General features: G+C 51.1%; 1 protein-coding gene across 1 annotated transcript; it reads right to left on the bottom strand.

The window, feature by feature from the left end:
* Positions 1-11,229: 11,229 nt before the first annotated feature.
* On the bottom strand, positions 11,230-15,024 carry LOC131588710 (ubiquitin carboxyl-terminal hydrolase 42-like). The gene is made up of 10 exons (XM_058857635.1): positions 15,000-15,024; positions 14,223-14,423; positions 13,736-13,807; positions 13,518-13,641; positions 13,304-13,371; positions 13,075-13,145; positions 12,434-12,516; positions 12,074-12,185; positions 11,555-11,695; positions 11,230-11,334 (listed from the first exon to the last, which is right to left on the bottom strand). The coding sequence occupies exons 1-10, from the start codon at positions 15,022-15,024 to the stop codon at positions 11,230-11,232; spliced, it is 1,002 nt and encodes a 333-aa protein (XP_058713618.1).
* Positions 15,025-19,600: the final 4,576 nt, after the last annotated feature.

Raw genomic sequence — 19,600 nt, 5'->3', positions numbered from 1 at the left:
CCTGAGGGAGCAGAGAGGCCCCGGTGCCAGCCTGGGCGGGTTCCCCTGAGGGAGCAGAGAGGCCCCGGTGCCAGCCTGGGCAGGTTCCCTGAGGGAACAGAGAGGCCCCGGTGCCAGCCTGGGCGGGTTCCCTGAGGGGGCAGAGAGGCCCCGGTGCCAGCCTGGGCGGGTTCCCCTGAAGGAACAGAGAGGCCCCGGTGCCAGCCTGGGCGGGTTCCCTGAGGGGGCAGAGAGGCCCCGGTGCCAGCCTGGGCGGGTTCCCCTGAGGGAGCAGGCGGTCCCCTTGAGGGACCCTCTATGCTCTTGAGTAGAATTGTGTAAATCCCTGACTTGCTCTCTGTGGCGAGAGGGCAGCCGTGTTTCGGGACTTCCACCTCTTCGTGGATGTCCCTTTCGGAGCGATCACCCCGCCCACCCGGGCTAGCCCGACACCGCCGATCTGCGGGGGAACACCCCTGCAAATCCCCAGAATCGGAGAAGCGACTAGGGATTTCTCCCTTGTTGGAAGAAAGTGTCACGATGACGGCAGAGGAAGGAACCAGGCTCTTGGGAATGTCAGAAACCCAAGGCTTTTTTCTCTCCCCACCCCAGCTCAAAACAGCACCGGTGCCACTCCAAAAGAGCCCGGGTGGAAGGCGTGTCAACAGCTTAAGTACGGGGGAGGAACAAAGGGAGGGGACAGATCATCAGCCAATAGGGAAGAAAGGGGGCAGTGGAACAGGGTTGGAGGGACATTCGGGAGAACAAATGAAGGGGTCTGGGGCGGGACCCTCTCTGTCCCTGCCCTATCACTCCACGACTCTCTCCGAGCTTTCTAGAAGCTGGGTGGAGTAGCCGGGTGAAAGACAAGGCCCGGAGGAGTGGGTCGCAGGGGAACGAGACCCAGGGACGAGAGGGGAAAAAAGACTAGTTTTAACACATTGTGGAGCAAAACCTACAACACAATACAATACACGCCACAGCTAGCTAAGAGCCTGGTTTAAATCAGTGTAACTTGCACAGATTCATTACGTTTCCTGTAACTCATACATAGATGCTAAAAGTTCCTGCAAAGCCATTTGCATGTTTAAATTACTTCTGAGAGCTTATTTACGTTAGAGTAAATGTTTTCTCTAAAATCAGTATGGGGTCACTCTAACAGGAACAAAGGACTCTGGTGACATCCCAAAAAGTAGATACCCAAGACACATGGAGAATAGAGAGATCTGATGAATAACTCTAAACCACACTTTAATATCTGAGTTCTGGTTGGGGCCCATTCCAGGAAAGATTTATTTGACACAGATAATCCCACGTATTCTCCACAGTACCACACAAAAAGTACTAAAGGATGTGGATTGTGCCACAGAAAATAACATTTGTTATATACATGTTGCAGGTGTAGCAGTTTTCTTCAAGAATACAAAAATTTCTTGGAATTGTTATAAATGAAAAGGCAATTTCAGGATAAAAATAAAAAGAGAAAATTGTTAATAAACAACAAAGAACAAACAACGAGAAAAAACCACAATAAAACGGTCAGCGCAGCGCTGGGTGGACAGGGTCTACACCAGAGGTATAGGATTCCCATATCCACGTTCGAGGGTTCTCAGGCCTGGGGTTTTATAGAGATTTTATGTCCTCAGGCTAGAATTCCAAGCAGGCTCCATTCACCAAGTGTCCTTGATTGTCCGGTGAATGGATTTCCTGGCATGGAAAAATAGAACTAACAAATGTCTGGACAGGATCTCCTCATATGTAAAGAGATTCTGTATGTATTTCAATTTGTGTCATCAAGGCAGAGTGGTGTGATCCGGGGGCCGGTGCCGATGGATATCTTGGCAGTGTCTTTCCCTTTGTTTCTTTTGATTGCTTCTCCAACACCGGTTTGACAGGTGGGGTGTTCAGGTCTGGCTACGACTACTTTTTCGGGGCTTGTCTTTTTGTCAACCTGATTGTTTCCCAACAGAGATCTGCAGGGACATTGTTCAGGTCCGGAGATGGATATCTCCTCCGAGCCAGTTCTTTTGTTTTCCTGATGGCCCTCATCCTGTCTATTGATGTTCGTTATCTGGGTGTTGGCTGCAATCTGTTGCCTCTCGGAGGGAAACCCCGGCCAGACTCGGAGAAGGATTTTTTTACATTTTGGATTTTATATCATTACAACACATACATATCTTATTTATACCTTTATGAATTTTTATTTACAGATTAATTTATTACAGAATTGATCTTCTATTCCAATAATCCATTTACTTCTGGGGTGATAAGTCTCCCTGAAAGAGAAGTCTTGCCTGTGTAAGTGCCAGAGGACAATAACATCAGGAAGAAGAGAAAGAAAAATGAAGTAGCTCATATGCCACTAGGAGGAATCTGTGGTTAATGTTTCTGGAAAAGCCAAATCACCAATCTTAAGTATTTCTAGCTGTGTTCCCAGAGGAGAAGAGTCTGTTGGGCATTGACTGCTGCAGTTTTAGGAGTCAGTTATTTTTTTCTTATTGTTTAGGTACAACAAAACTCTGGTTCTCCTGTTAGGTTCTGGAGCAAATAGTAAAGAAAGACCTACAGAACACTTGTAAATCTATTTTAATCTGTTATATATTGACCTTTATTGGTTTTGGGCCTGATCTCACTTCAATTAAGGGATAAAAATTTGATATGGAGAGAAACTACAAAAAGACATAGGAGAATGTCATTAAAGGTTTTTCAGGAGGAAAGAACACGTGCCTAAGTCATGTCTAACCCTGGTTTTATTATTTTCTAATTAATGGTACAGGAAAGGCCTGCCATGGGAGAACACATCATGCCATCTCAGATAGGTCCTTCAGATTTGTCAGAGAGATAACAAGTTTTCTGTAAAAGACAGGCACAAAAGAGAAGCAAAAGAAGCAGCTGATATATCCTGACGACCAGCTCCTTCACTAGCCTGCTTTCACCCCACCGAGCATTGGGTAATTGAGTTCACTGTCACTGGAGAGGTGCCACATCTCTGCCCCTCTGTGACATGGGGCCACACAGGGATGTGACCCTCCTTGCTCAAGCCAGTAAGAAGTAAACAGGACACGGCTCCAGCAGCTCAATCCCTGCCCAGGCACAGTGTTCTGCTCCAGCTGGCACAGCTCCCTGAGCACCCCCTGACTCACAGCCCATGGCTTCAGACTGTAAAAGCCCTGTCCTGCTCTTTAACAGGACACACTTCTAACATTCCCCTTCTCAGAGTGTGGTGGGAGATTCCTCCCTTCACTGGGGACACCCAGCGAGGTTCCACCTTGAGACTGAGAAAAAGAGACTTATTCAGGGTCCTGGGCAAGGACGAGCAGTATCAGTCTCAAGATTTATTTTCCTAGCTTTAATATAATTATTTCAATATGGCTTCCAAATACTGGGCTGTATAAGTAGCAATAATTACCTACACTGTGGATTAAAGAATAAATAATAATGGAGGAAGAAAGAATTATTCAGCCTTCCAGTCTAGCCTAATTAAAGCCTTTTGGTCTAGTCAGTAGTATTAGCATCCATTAGAATAAATTGTTCCCTCATCTTTGGGAATGGGTGTAGAGAACAAGGACACCTTTGCTAAAAAACGCAGTGCTAATTTCCCATTCCGCTTCAGCCAGCGCCACAATCTGCCAGCAGCACTCCTAGAGTGCCCTGAGTGCTTCCCTGACGTGCGTCTCTGGGGCACACAAACCCTCCTCTTCCTCACTGAACGGTGGTGAAACACACAAACCGGCAGCAGAAATCATAGCCCAGCTGTGGGCAGCTTCTCTGCTCCCTCAGCCTCAGTCAGAATTGCTCCCGAGCAGCCCTGAACACGTGAGCCTGTTTGAAGCTGGTGTTGGAGGGCCCTGAAGTGACGCTGTACTGCACCGGAGCTCCGGCTGGCTCTACGGTGGTCTTTGCACTCCGGCTCAGATGAACACCAGGAGTGGGGAATCACTGGGGAGTAGGCTTTTCCCTCAGTGACCCCTCCAGAGTCTTGGGCTACTCCAAGCTCTGTGGTGCACGGCGTCAGGTGTGCAGACAAGAAAGCAGAGGAGTCTCTCTTGGATTGTAGTTCCCAGCAATGGTTTTATTAGGTCGGGGAAACGAGGCGTCCACACTCCAAGGGATCCAGGTCCAAGAGAGCCCTGAGCATTGCTGTGCAAGGAGTTAAGTATGGACCCACCTCCAGGGGAGGGTACCAACTGTAGACCAATGGGGAATCTTGAGAGGAGGAGTAAGGGGAAAGGATCACACCTTCCGGACTAATAGAGATTCACAGAGGGAGGGAGCAAGATACAGTAACCAGTGGGGCCTGGAGGTATAATTGATTGATACAGAAGGCTCTGAAAGAAGGGGTGGGGTTTACAATGATGGATAGGGGGTAGGGGCAGGGCTAAGGTGATTGACAGGGAACATTCAGGTAAAATAGGAGGGGTTTACATAACTGACAACTGGGGCCTAACCAATACAATCAACAGGGGGGAAGAAGAACGTCCTAACAAGCTTCAACAAACCCTTAACCAAACTAAATAAATGAACTACAACCCTAAAGCTGCACGGTCCACTGGGGCTTTGTCACATCCGGGAGGATTTGGTCTCCTCCTCTTGCTCAGAGAGCGAGGATGGTCTGTGCACTGCACAGACCAGCCATGGAGGTCACAGCCCTGCTCTGGGGATCTTCTCTGCTCTCCACCGTGGTTGGATTTCCTCTTGACCAGCCTTAAGCATGAGAGCCTGCTTCAAGCTGCTGCAGGAGGGCCCTCGAACTGAACTGTCAACAGGAGGTGTGGTCACAACAGGGAGAATTTATTTTCTGCTGTGGAGGTCGTAGCCGCTCCACACGGAACTGCTTGTCTCTTTCTGCCTCAGCAGGGTTTCCTCCCAAGCAGCCCCAGGTCCACAGGCCGACTCCAAGCTCCTGTTGGAAGGTCCTGAAGGTGCATCATCCACATGCTGATCATGGCCAAAACTTGGAGGGCCCGTGTTCCTCCCTGTGGCGTCATCACAGTCTGTGGTGTCCAAAAAACAGTGGTAACCTTCCTTGCCCCACAGTGGGGATCCGCTCTGCGCCTCCTCCTGGCCAGGATCTTCCACACTCAGCACCATGTCCTGGAAAGAGAGCTGTGCACAGTTCCTGCCCTTCTCTCCTGAAAGGGCCAGAGTCAGTGAAGGGGAAGCCACTGAAGCTCTGGGAGGGCACATTTCACAGCCTCCCAAAGGCCCTTCTGGAGGGCTGCCAAGGCCAAAGGGCCAAAGGCACACAAATGGCATGGATGCAGGTGGCATGCTTTGAGAGGAAGCAGCATTGTGGCTGTGAAGAATGCTGCAGGGTGCCAGGGGAAAAGGGAGAAATGCTTAGATCCTACAAAGAAATCCACAGCTCCTGTGGTGCCCTGACCCTCCTCCCCAGTTACCTTTGTCCTGTCAGGCAAAACCTGTGGAACTACAGAAGCCACCTGCTTGCTGCTGGCTGCCCACTGACTGAGGATGGATGGGGCATATGATGGTGCCAGCGAGGAAGAAGCCTTTTGTCCAAGCCTCAGATCAGAGCATCTGGAGAAAAAAAGAGTGATCTCACTTTAGGGCTGTTGTTGCAGCCTCCTCCGGGCTTCAGTCATTTTCTTGGAGGTTTCTATGACAGAGAGACTTAGCCAAGGTCACAAATGAAAAGGTCAACCAGAGTATTCCCACCCGGCCTGCTCCTGTCCCAGCAAAATCTCATCCTTCTACCTTCTACAGCCTCCATTCCATAAATTCACACACTTGTTTGCCTTGGAAGGGACCTTAAAGCTCCTTTTGTTCCACTCCCTCTCATGGCCAGGAATACCTTACAATAGACCAGGATCCTCCAAGCCCCATCCAACCTGGCCTTGAACTCTTCCAGGGATGGGGCACCCACAGCTTCTTTGGGCAGCCTGTTCCATTGTCTCACCTGGCATAAAACAGCAGGTAGGCTTGCTGCCCGAGAGCTGTGTCAATGCTACGAAGCTCCACACACTCATCATCCATCTGGTACCACAGCCCGTTGCTGGCCTGTGAAAAATAAAGGCAAGGATCTCTGCATGGCTTCTCACCAAAAACACGGGCAGAAAACTACCTAACAAAGAGTGTGCCAAAAGAAATCCAGTGCAGCCCCTAAGGAGACCTTCTGGCCCAAAACCTTGGCTGTCGGTAATACCCACAGGAAAGTTCCTCTTCCCCAGCACGCCTTCTCCTCGTTGGGAAGGAAGGAAGGAAGGAAGTTGCTGTTTACCTTGGTGTAGCAGAAATAGTGTCCTTCATGGCAGCTGTCGCCACTGTGCACCAGGACAGCAAACAGGGAGTAATAGAGGGGCTCTCCATCGGCCTCGGACATGTACGGGCGGAGATCCAGGTACTCGGGGTACTCCACAGCCTACAGAGACACCAGGAGGGCTCAGAGGTGACCCTGACCTGGGACAGAGAATAGCCTGCCACATCCAGGGGCCAGAGGTGTGGAAATACATCTTTGGGGCTCATGAGCAGCTGCTTTCTCGTAAAGCAAGGTGTAATGCCTTGGGTGGCAGGAAACTGCTCTTGGCCAAAGCAGCGCTGTGGGAGAAGAGCGCTGGCCTGTCTTCCCAAGGGAATTCATTTCTCCCAAGGAGAGAACACAACGAACCCAACTACATACTACTACCTGTACCTACAGACAACTACTACCCAACAACTAACATCACTAACGAGTGGCTTGTGACAAGCTCTAGGAAATCTACTCTAGGAAAAGAAAGCTGCACACCAGTTGTGTACACACCTTGTTCATCTTCCCACCGGTCAAACAGTCAAACCGTTTCAGACACACCGTCAGAACCTTGGGTGCACAGTGGATTGTGAACCTCTTGGAGGCAGCAACATTCTCCTTACACCTTGAAAGCAAGCACAGACACAGCCCAGTGCTGAAATGCACCCAATCTTTGCCCAAGCTGGCCAGGCAACCTCTCCTGTCTCACACAGCTTTTGTTATTCTAAGGCTCTTCACTGCCATATTTGCAAAAAAGCTGCATCTCATCTGTGTGCAGTAAACCTGCACAAGAAGATGACTTCTCTTCAATGACATGCAGCCCCCTCCAACAGGATCCCGTCTTACTCTGCATGTTCTTAGTAATCATCTCACTTGTTGCATTTAAAGCAGTTTTCACCATCCAGCTGCTCAGGTGTCACAAACTCTTCCAGAGCTGCAGTGAGGGACGAGGCTGCCTGGAGGAGTGAGAAATGTGCACGCTGAGCTGCAGGAAATGCCCTCACCCAAGCATTTCCCAGAAGCTGACCAGAAAAGCCCTGTAGCTGATGCTGAACAGACCCACCACGAACCTATCCAGAAGGAGGCAGAAAGAGAGTGCGACGCTGAACACCTCCCCGTCTCCCAGCAGCTCCTGGAGCTGTCAAGAGCTCCGTCCCTGTGCCCCCGCTCAGTTCAACTAATGACAGTGTGCAGGGGCATCAGTGGTGCAAACAACAATTCAACCCATCAGCCTGGGAGCCAGGCAGGTGTTACAGGAGGGCAGGCAAAGAGAAGAAGGATGACGATGTATCAAGGGTGCAGAGAGGATAATTGCTGTTTGTCCAGCTTAAAAACAGCACCTGCAGAGAGCCCAGTGCCACAGCCTCTGCAGGGGGACACTATCCAGTGCCCTTCCCACCCACCACCAAGACCTCTTGTGTTCACAGGCTATATTTTTAAGACAAATGTGTTGACTCTGGGAAGCTGCTGCAGGGCCTTGGGATGTCTTGAAGCACAACCGCAAAGCCTCTTACATTGATATCCAAAGGAACATCCAGGAAGGCCTCGTAGGAGTCAGAAACGGCTTTGCAGCTGAAGCAGGTGACTGGAAGGGAAAATCCAAATGCTCAGCAATGGCAAGCTGACTGGCATTGCCCATTTACACATTGCACCTGTCCCACCAGTCCCAGGACCAAGTGTCGAGCACAGGCAGACAGAAGGGCACGGGCAATGTCAAGGAGAGTAATAGCTGTGGAAACGTACCTCTGGATCTCAGAAAGCCCCCAAATATTTGATGGATGATGGTAGTGGATTCAGAAGAGAGGTCCAAGCTGGAAACAAGTGATAAGACACAGGGTTATCTCCTCCAAGTGTTTTGCTTGGCCTGAAAGCCCAGGGTTTAGGTTTCCCTTGATGGTGGCACATCAAGCAGTCCAAAGGGCTCCGAGCTTTGTGAGGGTGATTGCCTTGTGCTTACTCGCTGCTTGCGCTCAGACAAGCTCTCTGCATGGCATTGACTGTACAGCACAAGAAGTCATGGGCATCTTCCTGCATACCCAGCTGAAAATGTTCTCCTGTGCCTAAGAAAGAAGAAGTTTGTCCTTGTCCCATACACAAAGGGAAGAAAACCTGTCAAAAGCACCTGCCATGACTTACGTCCAAAAACCTTGAGGACAGCCCAAGGCACGATGGCACTGACAGGGGAACGCAAGACCTTGTTAACATGTGCTTCCATGGTGCACATCATGCAGAAACCTTGCTGCTGACCTGAACAGAGACACAGGGAAAGTCTTTAGGTTAGCCAAATAGCCACAGCAGTGGGATCCTCCTCCTCTTTCACTCCAGCACAATACTCCACTCCTCCCAACAACCCAACGATCCCAGGACATTTTAATGTGTGGAAAATGTTCTTAAGAGGGATGCTGGACCAACAGATTTCTGTGCAATAAGCCAGGAGGCTTTAACTCGCCGGAATAAAGACTTGCAGCTAGAAAGAGGTGTCTTCATGAAGGGTAAGACAGCTGGCAAGGGCAAGTGGCTTCTATAGAGGCTTGAGTGTTCAAAGAACATCAACTCATGGGGCTGACAAAGGGCTGCTGTTCTCTTAAGCCTAACTCCAGGTTCTGGGAATCTTTGGTATTTGATGAACACATATTCAGGAGAGGTTCCCAAAAGCACTCACAGGCCTTGCTGTGCTCTCGGGACAGCAGGTAGTTGGCCAGTGGCGGGGTGTAGGTCAAACACTGCAGGACAGTTGAGGAAGGTTGAGGAAGAATGTGTTGCCCACATTGAACAGCCCTGCTCCAGCACTCTGCTGCTGCTGCCAGACCATGTAAATCTTCTCCGGTGGAAACAGGATCCTTTCTGGGGGAGCTATTCCCTCAGCAAGGACTGCAGAGAAATTCCATTTGAAAAGAGACGAGGTACTGCTTGTACCAGCTGCTGAACTGCAGGTTCCCATCTTTGTGATCAGTCACAGAGCCCCAGTTCACAAGAGCTTCAAAGGTCCTTCTGAAGTGCCCCAGTGCATGGTACCTTCTCTGAACAGGCCCTGCTGTACCTGCTGCTGCTGCTGTCACAGCATCAGCAGCAGAGCTCTTTGGCTTTCCCACCTCTTCTACAGGAATGACCAGCGTTCAGCCACTAACTTAACTTCTGCCTTTGCTGGTCTCCTTTCTCTGTGCTTACTTCCTCTTGGGAATTAGTAAGCCTTTTAGACTAGACTAATTAAAACTTTCTAGACTAGTCGTTGGCATCATCAGGCATTACACTAAATTGTTCACTCATCTTTGGGAATGGGTGTAAAAAACATGGACAGCTCTGCTAAAAAATGCAGCGCTAATTTCCCATTCTGCTTCAGCCAGCACCGTAATCTGCACACAGCAATCCTAGAGTGCCTCGAGTGCTTCCCTGACGTGCGTCTCTGGAGCACACAAACCCTCCTCTTCCTCACTGAACGGTGGTGGGCTGAGAAACGCACGAACCGGCGGCCGACATCATAGCCCAGCTGTGGGCAGCTTCTCTGCTCCCTCAGCCTCAGTTGGAATTGCTCCCGAGCTGCCCTGAGCACACAAGCCTGCTGGAAGCTGGTGTTGGAGGGCCCAGAAGCTGCATTATCCAGCAGGGCTTTGTCACATCCTGGAGGATTTGTTCTCCTCCTCTTGCTCAGAGAGGGCTGCTGGTCTGTGCACTGCACAGAGTGGCCATGGAGGTCACAGCCTTGCTCTGGGGATCTTCTCTGCTCGCTCCACCAAGGTTGGGTTTGCTCTTGACCAGCACAACGCATGGGAACCTGCTTCAGGCTGGTGCTGGAGGGCCCTAGAACTTCACCATCAACAGGAGTTTGGTCACAACAGGGAGAATTCGTTGTCTCCCTCTTCCTCTTCCTTGATGAAGAGTTGAAGCCTGAGTGCTGCACAAAGCGGCTGCGGAGGTCGTAGCCGCTCCACACGGAACTGCTTGTCTCTTGCTGCATCAGCAGGGTTTCCTGACAAGCATCCCCAGGTCCACACGCCGACTCCAAGCTCCTGTTGGAAGGCCCTGAAGGTGCATCATCTATGGGATTGTGTCCACAACTTGGAGGAGGCCCTGTGGCGTCATCACAGCCTGTGGTGTCCATAACATAGCTGCAGGCTTCCTTGCCCCACAGTGGGGATCCGCTCTGCGCCTCCTCCTGGCCAGGATCTTCCACACTCAGCACCATGTCCTGGAAAGAGAGCTGTGCACAGTTCCTGCCCTTCTCTCCTGAAAGGGCCAGAGTCAGTGAAGGGGAAGCCACTGAAGCTCTGGGAGGGCACATTTCACAGCCTCCCAAAGGCCCTTCTGGAGGGCTGCCAAGGCCAAAGGGCCAAAGGCACACAAATGGCATGGATGCAGGTGGCATGCTTTGAGAGGAAGCAGCATTGTGGCTGTGAAGAATGCTGCAGGGTGCCAGGGGAAAAGGGAGAAATGCTTAGATCCTACAAAGAAATCCACAGCTCCTGTGGTGCCCTGACCCTCCTCCCCAGTTACCTTTGTCCTGTCAGGCAAAACCTGTGGGACTACAGAAGCCACCGGCTTGCTGCTGGCTGCCCACTGACTGAGGATGGATGGGGCATATGATGGTGCCAGCGAGGAAGAAGCCTTTTGTCCAAGCCTCAGATCAGAGCATCTGGAGAAAAAAAGAGTGATCTCACTTTAGGGCTGTTGTTGCAGCCTCCTCTGGGCTTCAGTCATTTTCTTGGAGAGGTTTCTATGACAGAGAGACTTAGCCAAGGTCACAAATGAAAAGGTCAACCAGAGTATTCCCACCCGGCCTGCTCCTGTCCCAGCAAAATCTCATCCTTCTACCTTCTACAGCCTCCATTCCATAAATTCACACACTTGTTTGCCTTGGAAGAGACCTTAAAGCTCCTTTTGTTCCACTCCCTCTCATGACCAGAATATCTTACAATAGACCAGGATCCTCCAGGCCCCATCCAACCTGGCCTTGAACTCTTCCAGGGATGGGGCACCCACAGCTTCTTTGGGCAGCCTGTTCCATTGTCTCACCTGGCATAAAACAGCAGGTAGGCTTGCTGCCCGAGAGCTGTGTCAATGCTACGAAGCTCCACAGACTCATCATCCATCTGGTACCACAGCCCGTTGCTGGCCTGTGAAAAATAAAGGCAAGGATCTCTGCATGGCTTCTCACCAAAAACACGGGCAGAAAACTACCTAACAAAGAGTGTGCCAAAAGAAATCCAGTGCAGCCCCTAAGGAGACCTTCTGGCCCAAAACCTTGGCTGTCGGTAATACCCACAGGAAAGTTCCTCTTCCCCAGCACGCCTTCTCCTCGTTGGGAAGGAAGGAGGGAAGGAAGTTGCTGTTTACCTTGGTGTAGCAGAAATAGTGTCCTTCATGGCAGCTGTAGCCACTGTGCACCAGGACAGCATACAGGGAGTAATAGAGGGGCTCTCCATCGGCCTCGGACATGTACGGGCGGAGATCCAGGTACTCGGGGTACTCCACAGCCTACAGAGACACCAGGAGGGCTCAGAGGTGACCCTGACCTGGGACAGAGAATAGCCTGCCACATCCAGGGGCCAGAGGTGTGGAAATACATCTTTGGGGCTCATGAGCAGCTGCTTTCTCGTAAAGCAAGGTGTAATGCCTTGGGTGGCAGGAAACTGCTCTTGGCCAAAGCAGCGCTGTGGGAGAAGAGCGCTGGCCTGTCTTCCCAAGGGAATTCATTTCTCCCAAGGAGAGAACACAACGAACCCAACTACATACCACTACCTGTACCTACAGACAACTACTACCCAACAACTAACATCACTAACGAGTGCCTTGTGACAAACGCTAGGAAATCTACTCTAGGAAAAGAAAGCTGCACACCAGTTGTGTACACACCTTGTTCATCTTCCCGCCGGTCAAACAGTCAAACCGTTTCAGACACACCGTCAGAACCTTGGGTGCACAGTGGATTGTGAACCTCTTGGAGGCAGCAACCTTCTCCTTACACCTTGAAAGCAAGCACAGACACAGCCCAGTGCTGAAATGCACCCAATCTTTGCCCAAGCTGGCCAGGCAACCTCTCCTGTCTCACACAGCTTTTGTTATTCTAAGGCTCTTCACTGCCATATTTGCAAAAAAGCTGCATCTCATCTGTGTGCAGTAAACCTGCACAAGAAGATGACTTCTCTTCAATGACATGCAGCCCCCTCCAACAGGATCCCGTCTTACTCTGCATGTTCTTAGTAATCATCTCACTTGTTGCATTTAAAGCAGTTTTCACCATCCAGCTGCTCAGGTGTCACAAACTCTTCCAGAGCTGCAGTGAGGGACGAGGCTGCCTGTAAGAGTGAGAAATGTGCACGCTGAGCTGCAGGAAATGCCCTCACCCAAGCATTTCCCAGAAGCTGACCAGAAAAGCCCTGTAGCTGATGCTGAACAGACCCACCACGAACCTATCCAGAAGGAGGCAGAAAGAGAGTGCGACGCTGAACACCTCCCCGTCTCCCAGCAGCTCCTGGAGCTGTCAAGAGCTCCGTCCCTGTGCCCCCGCTCAGTTCAACTAATGACAGTGTGCAGGGGCATCAGTGGTGCAAACAACAATTCAACCCATCAGCCTGGGAGCCAGGCAGGTGTTACAGGAGGGCAGGCAAAGAGAAGAAGGATAACGATGTATCAAGGGTGCAGAGAGGATAATTGCTGTTTGTCCAGCTTAAAAACAGCACCTGCAGAGAGCCCAGTGCCACAGCCTCTGCAGGGGGACACTATCCAGTGCCCTTCCCACCCACCACCAAGACCTCTTGTGTTCACAGGCTATATTTTTAAGACAAATGTGTTGACTCTGGGAAGCTGCTGCAGGGCCTTTGGATGTCTTGAAGCACAACTGCAAAGCCTCTTACATTGATATCCAAAGGAACATCCAGGAAGGCCTCGTAGGAGTCAGAAACGGCTTTGCAGCTGAAGCAGGTGACTGGAAGGGAAAATCCAAATGCTCAGCAATGGCAAGCTGACTGGCATTGCCCATTTACACACTGCACCTGTCCCACCAGTCCCAGGACCAAGTGTCGAGCACAGGCAGACAGAAGGGCACGGGTAATGTCAAGGAGAGTAATAGCTGTGGAAACGTACCTCTGGATCTCAGAAAGCCCCCAAATATTTGATGGATGATGGTAGTGGATTCAGAAGAGAGGTCCAAGCTGGAAACAAGTGATAAGACACAGGGTTATCTCCTCCAAGTGTTTTGCTTGGCCTGAAAGCCCAGGGTTTAGGTTTCCCTTGATGGTGGCACATCAAGCAGTCCAAAGGGCTCCGAGCTTTGTGAGGGTGATTGCCTTGTGCTTACTCGCTGCTTGCGCTCAGACAAGCTCTCTGCATGGCATTGACTGTACAGCACAAGAAGTCATGGGCATCTTCCTGCATACCCAGCTGAAAATGTTCTCCTATGCCTAAGAAAGAAGAAGTTTGTCCTTTTCTCATACACAAAGGGAAGAAAACCTGTCAAAAGCACCTGCCATGACTTACGTCCAAAAACCTTGAGGACAGCCCAAGGCACGATGGCACTGACAGGGGAACGCAAGACCTTGTTAACGTGTGCTTCCATGGTGCACATCATGCAGAAACCTTGCTGCTGACCTGAACAGAGACACAGGGAAAGTCTTTAGGTTAGCCAAATATCCACAGCAGTGGGATCCTCCTCCTCTTTCACTCCAGCGCAATACTCCACTCCTCCCAACGACCCAACGATCCCAGGACATTTTAGTGTGTGGAAAATGTTCTTAAGAGGGATGCTGGACCAACAGTTTTCTGTGCAATAAGCCAGAAGACTTTAACTTGCCGGAATAAAGACTTGCAGCTAGGAAGAGGTGTCTTCATGAAGGGTAAGACAGCTGGCAAGGGCAAGTGGTTTCTATAGAGGCGTGAGTGTTCAAAGAACATCAACTCATGGGGCTGACAAAGGGCTGCTGTTCTCCTAAATCTAACTCCAGGTTCTGGGAATCTTTGGTATTTGATGAACACATATTCAGGAGGGGTTCCCAAAAGCACTCACAGGCCTTGCTGTGCTCTCGGGACAGCAGGTAGTTGGCCAGTGGCGGGGTGTAGGTCAAACACTGCAGGACAGCGTTGAGGAAGCACGTGTTGCCCATATTGAACAGCCCCGCTCCAGCACTCTGCTGCTGCTGCCAGACCATGTAAATCTTCTCCGGTGGAAACAGGATCCTTTCTGGGGGAGCTATTCCCTCAGCAATGACTGCAGAGAAATTCCATTTGAAAAGAGACGAGGTACAGAAGCAGATTTAAACTTGGAGTTTTCTACACAAGCAGCCAGGATAACCAGCTCAAACCTTCAACTCCGTGTCAGGGGAAGCCTAGAGCTGCCATTGAAATTTACTGGGTCGGAAAAGTCTCTTCCCCTGCTTGCTTTGCCAAGAGTCTAACAAACCCCAGCTCTGATTTCTGGGCCTCGGGGTACCTTGCCTTTCTCACCAGAGCTGGAGACTGGATTTACCAAGTCAAGTTTTCCCTGGTCGTAACTAATTGTAACTTGTTGAAAAAAAGCAAGTACTGAAAAAAAAAGGTAACTCAAGGATGTCAGCCCTCTCTATAAACAATCCTGTTTCAAAGTCTTGTGCACACTGAGAAAGGAGAGACAAAAGGTGCTTTCCTGTCACTAAACATAAACACCTGGGTCAGTCTGCCTGCTCTCAGGAAACATCCCAGAGTTCACTCTGGGTTCTGAGCACATCATTCTGGGATCTGACCACCAGTCATGTCACTTGTCTGGGGATTCACAAGGTCCAAACCTGACAGTGAAGCTGTTACTCACAGAAATCGTTCCCTCTTGTGGCCATTGCGTCTCTCAGGAACAGAGGGCAAGGCTCTGGAAGACCAAGGACATATCAGGACATTCTCCAGAAAGAGACCAGTGTCAATCCCATCACATGATTGCAAAGAAATTACCCTAGCTCACCAAAAGTATAAAAACTCCAAATAAATCAAACCTAGAGAACAGCATTTGCCATCAACAGTTTCAGTGCTGCTTGTACCAGCTGCTGAACTGCAGGCTCCCATCTTTGTGACCAGTCACAGAGCCCCAGTTCACAGGAGTGTCAAAGGTCCTTCTGAAGTGCTCCAGTGCATGGTACCTTCTCTGAAGAGGCCCTGCTGCTCCTGCTGCTGCTGCTGCTGTCACTGCATCAGCAGCAGAGCTCTCTGGCTTTCCCACCTCTTCCACAGGAGTGACCGGCTTTCAGCCACTAACTTAACTACTGCCTTTGTTGCTCTCCTTTTTCCGTCTTGCTTCCCCTCCTGTGGCAGCCAGCGTGGGCTTTTTGCCACTCTGGGCCGAGCCCAGCCCCTCAGACTACAGTCACTACTTACCGACTTACTACACACTTACTACAGACTACTTAGGTATCCCAGGCTATAGTAAAGGAAAGGGAATCAGCCAGTAAGAACTCTGGCCTAGCCTGTATCTGGGCAGCCTACAACCGTGTAAGAGCTCAGCCTTCAATTAGGAAGGCCTAAACCAGCCTAGACTTTATCCCACATCTCCTTCCTCTAGGAGCTATCCCAAGCCTCAAATCATCCTTACCTCTGAGAGGATGAAAGCTGAAGAGGACACTATACAATACTATCTAAATACTTGTCTAAATACTTGTCGAACTACTTGTAGAACTACTTATCTAAATACTTGTCTAAATACTTGTCTAAAAGACAAGCACAAAAGAGCAGCAAAGGAAGCAGCTGACTGATCCTGAAGACCAGCTCCTTCACTCTCCTGCGCTCAGCCCACCGAGCATTGGGTAGGTGAGTTCACTGTCACTGGAGAGGTGCCACATGCTCTGCCCCTCTGTGACATGGGGGCCACACAGGGATGTGTCCCCTTGACGTCACAGAACCACATGGCTCCTGGCCACAGGAACCCACATGGCTCCTCGCACAGGTGGAAGTCGCTGGAACTCCCCCTGTGCTGCTGATGATGAGGGGTTCACTGCCTGCAGAGCAGCCACTCCTTCCCCAAAGCACAGAGCCCAGTGAGTACAGGCCTGCCCACAGCTGTCACAAGCCTGCTCACACTTCTGTCTGCCACACAGGCTGCTGAGGAATTCTGTTGCACTCCTCCCAGGCACAGTCCTGTGCCTCTGAGACTCATGTGGCAAAGCACACAAGCTCTCACAGGGTCATTTCCAGTGAATTTTATCTGCCCTCAACATACACCCACAGGCTGACCCTGGACTGGTACCACCAGAGAGACCCTCTAAAGGCTGCGCTGGGTGAACCTCGGCTGCCAGGCCCCCACACAGCTGCTGCCTCTCTTGGGCAGCTTTTTAGCAGCTTCACATTTACTTCTTCCTCCAGCCTGGCTTAGGCTAGGTTTGAGCAGACAAAGCTTTAGCCAGATTGCCACTCAAGATTGCTGGAGGCAGTTTTGTTCCTGCTGCACCTGACCCACGTGGTTTGGGGCCATGCTCTGGAAGCCTACAGTTCTGAGCAGCCTCTGAGCAGTCAGGCACTTGGTGCTCCTTATGCTCCAAGGTTGCAGCTGGTTGCTATTCACCCCTGATGCCTTAGGATTTTAGCTTCTCTATTTTTTGTGTATTTGTAATCCTGCGATTCTTCAGTGTATAACTCTAAACTCCATATACAATGTCAGCTGATGCTTTCCCATTTTGGTCAGACAAAACAATTCCTCTCTAGGCCTGCGAATCAAGGAAACCTCACTGCCTCAGGCCCTGAGAGAGGGAAACTAAAGTGAGTTGGGGAGAACAAACTGGGGAAAAATTACTTCATTACCTGAAGCTGTAAATGGAAGATTAACCAGTTTTGGGTGTAGCCCCTGTGGGGGCTTTGTCTGCCTGAAATGTACCTGAAGGCCCTTCAATAAACAGAACTGCTTTGTATTCCCTTGATTTTGTCTGGCCTCTGTTTTCACATAGTCCCAAAAGGCATCACCCCTATTTGAACTGCCTGCTTTGGCCCCTGCCCAGCCTGGGCCAGCAAGTTTCACCAAGTTCTATCACAAGGCAGTGACACACTGCAACAGCAAAGACGGATTTTTGGAGATCAGGGCCCACCAAACACTCTCCCCTGCTGGGGAGAGCCTGAGGCACAGGCAGGAGGGACCAGAACCACCAAGGCAGCACTGGAATAATTTATTTCATTTGCATTGATGTTAATTTAGGAATTATGCTTTCAGCCTCACTTCCAACTAGGCAACAGTTGCCCTTTTTCCCTGCAAGTCCTACGGCAGCCTCAGATGAGGATCCAAAAACCTGTGTGGGCAATGTCACTTCAGCTGTGACACAGCTGTGCCCGCCGGTGCTGCAAGGTGGGGCTCCTGTGGGAATTGCTCCAGCTCCTGCATGGTCCGGAGCCCTCTTGCCCGGAACACCTCTCGCCACAGGGAACAAGTCTGAGATTTACAAACCTCTACACAACAGCGTACAGGGCCCCTCAAGAGGCCCGCCTGCCCCCTGAGGGGAACCCGCCCAGGCTGGCACCGCGGCCCGCCTGTCCCCTGAGGGGAACCTGCCCAGGCTGGCACCAGGGGTCCCTTCTGCCCCCTCAGGGAGACATGGCCAGGATGACACCGAGGCCCTTCAGCCCTTTCAGGGGAACCGCAGAAGCACCGGGCTCTTTTGGGGAACTGGGGCTCTTTTCGGGGCTCTTTTGGGGAACTGGGGCTCTTTTTGGTGCTCTTTTGAGAGCTCAGCTGGAGCCTTGCTCAGAGGCACTGTGAGAGGCCCAGCAGCACGGAGCCTGTGTGGGGAATGTAACTTCAGCTGTGACAAAGCTGTGCCCGCCGGCGCTGCAAGGTGGGGCTCCTGTGGGAACTGCTCCAGCTCCTGCATGGCCCCGAGCCCTCTTGCCCGGAACACCTCTCGCCACAGGGAACAAGTCCGAGATTTACAAACCTCTACACAACAGCGTACAGGGCCCCTCAAGAGGCCCGCCTGCCCCCTGAGGGGAACCCGCCCAGGCTGGCACCGTGGCCCTTCAGCCCCCTGAGGGGAACCTGCCCAGGCTGGCACCAGGGACTCCTTCTGTCCCCTCAGGGAGACATGGCCAGGCTGACACCAGGTGTGAGAGGCCCAGGAGCACGGAGCCAACCTGACCGGTGCAGGGGGGCACGGAGCAGGACACAGAATCTGTCACAGACAGGAGCCACTGGCCACAACAGCAAATGAGGGAGTCTTCCTCTCCCTGCAGGTCAGAGGGAGCACTGGATGTGATCAGCAGCGTTCCATGCCACTGGAAGGTGGAGGTGGAGATTGGAACAGCCTGGGAAGGGACTGGCTGCAGCAGGGGAAGGCTGGACACTGCAGTGCTCAGTGTGACATGGAGCTGTGGCAGGCCTGCTCAATGCAGGTCAGAGGCTCTGGCCCCTCTGCTTGGAAGCTCAGGTCACCTCAGGGGCTGGAGCCCAGCTGGAGTCAGGAGAGGCTGTGCTCAGCACTGCCTCTGGAATTGAGAATCTCTCTTTGGTTCCCTTGTGGTTCACATGCCGCTTCCCAAGCAGCACGGAGAAAGCCACCTCTGCATTTAGTGTACTTTCTTTAATACTAAAAACAGGAGACCCTCCTTGCTCAAGCCATTCCTGGTGAGGAGTAAACAGGACACGGCTGCAGCAGCTCAATCCCTGCCCAGGCACAGTGTTCTGCTCCAGCTGGCACAGCTCCCTGAGCACCACCTGACTCACAGCCCATGGCTTCAGACCGTAAAAGCCCTGTCCTGCTCTTTAACAGGACACACTTCTAACATTCCCCTTCTCAGAGTGTGGTGGGAGATTCCTCCCTTCACTGGGGACACCCAGCGAGGTTCCACCTTGAGACTGAGAAAAAGAGACTTATTCAGGGTCCTGGGCAAGGACGAGCAGTATCAGTCTCAAGATTTATTTTCCTAGCTTTAATATAATGATTTCAATATGGCTTCCAAATACTGGGCTGTATAAGTAGCAATAATTACCTACACTGTGGATTAAAGAATAAATAATAATGGAGGAAGAAAGAATTATTCAGCCTTCCAGTCTAGCCTAATTAAAGCCTTTTGGTCTAGTCAGTAGTATTAGCATCCATTAGAATAAATTGTTCCCTCATTTTTGGGAAGGGGTGTAGAAAACAAGGACACCTTTGCTAAAAAACGCAGTGCTAATTTTCCATTCTGCTTCAGCCAGCGCCACAATCTGCCACCAGCACTCCTAGAGTGTCCCGAGTGCTTCCCTGACGTGCGTCTCTGGGGCACACAAACCCTCCTTTTCCTCACTGAACGGTGGTGAAACACACAAACCGGCAGCAGAAATCATAGCCCAGCTGTGGGCAGCTTCTCTGCTCCCTCAGCCTCAGTCAGAATTGCTCCCAAGCAGCCCTGAACACATGAGCTTGTTTGAAGCTGGTGTTGGAGGGCCCTGAAGTGACGCTGTACTGC

The sequence above is a fragment of the Poecile atricapillus genome, chromosome 27 (genome assembly GCF_030490865.1).
Source record: "Poecile atricapillus isolate bPoeAtr1 chromosome 27, bPoeAtr1.hap1, whole genome shotgun sequence".
NCBI classification, from domain to species: Eukaryota; Metazoa; Chordata; class Aves; order Passeriformes; family Paridae; genus Poecile; species Poecile atricapillus.
This window is presented reverse-complemented; position numbering and strand designations above follow the sequence as displayed.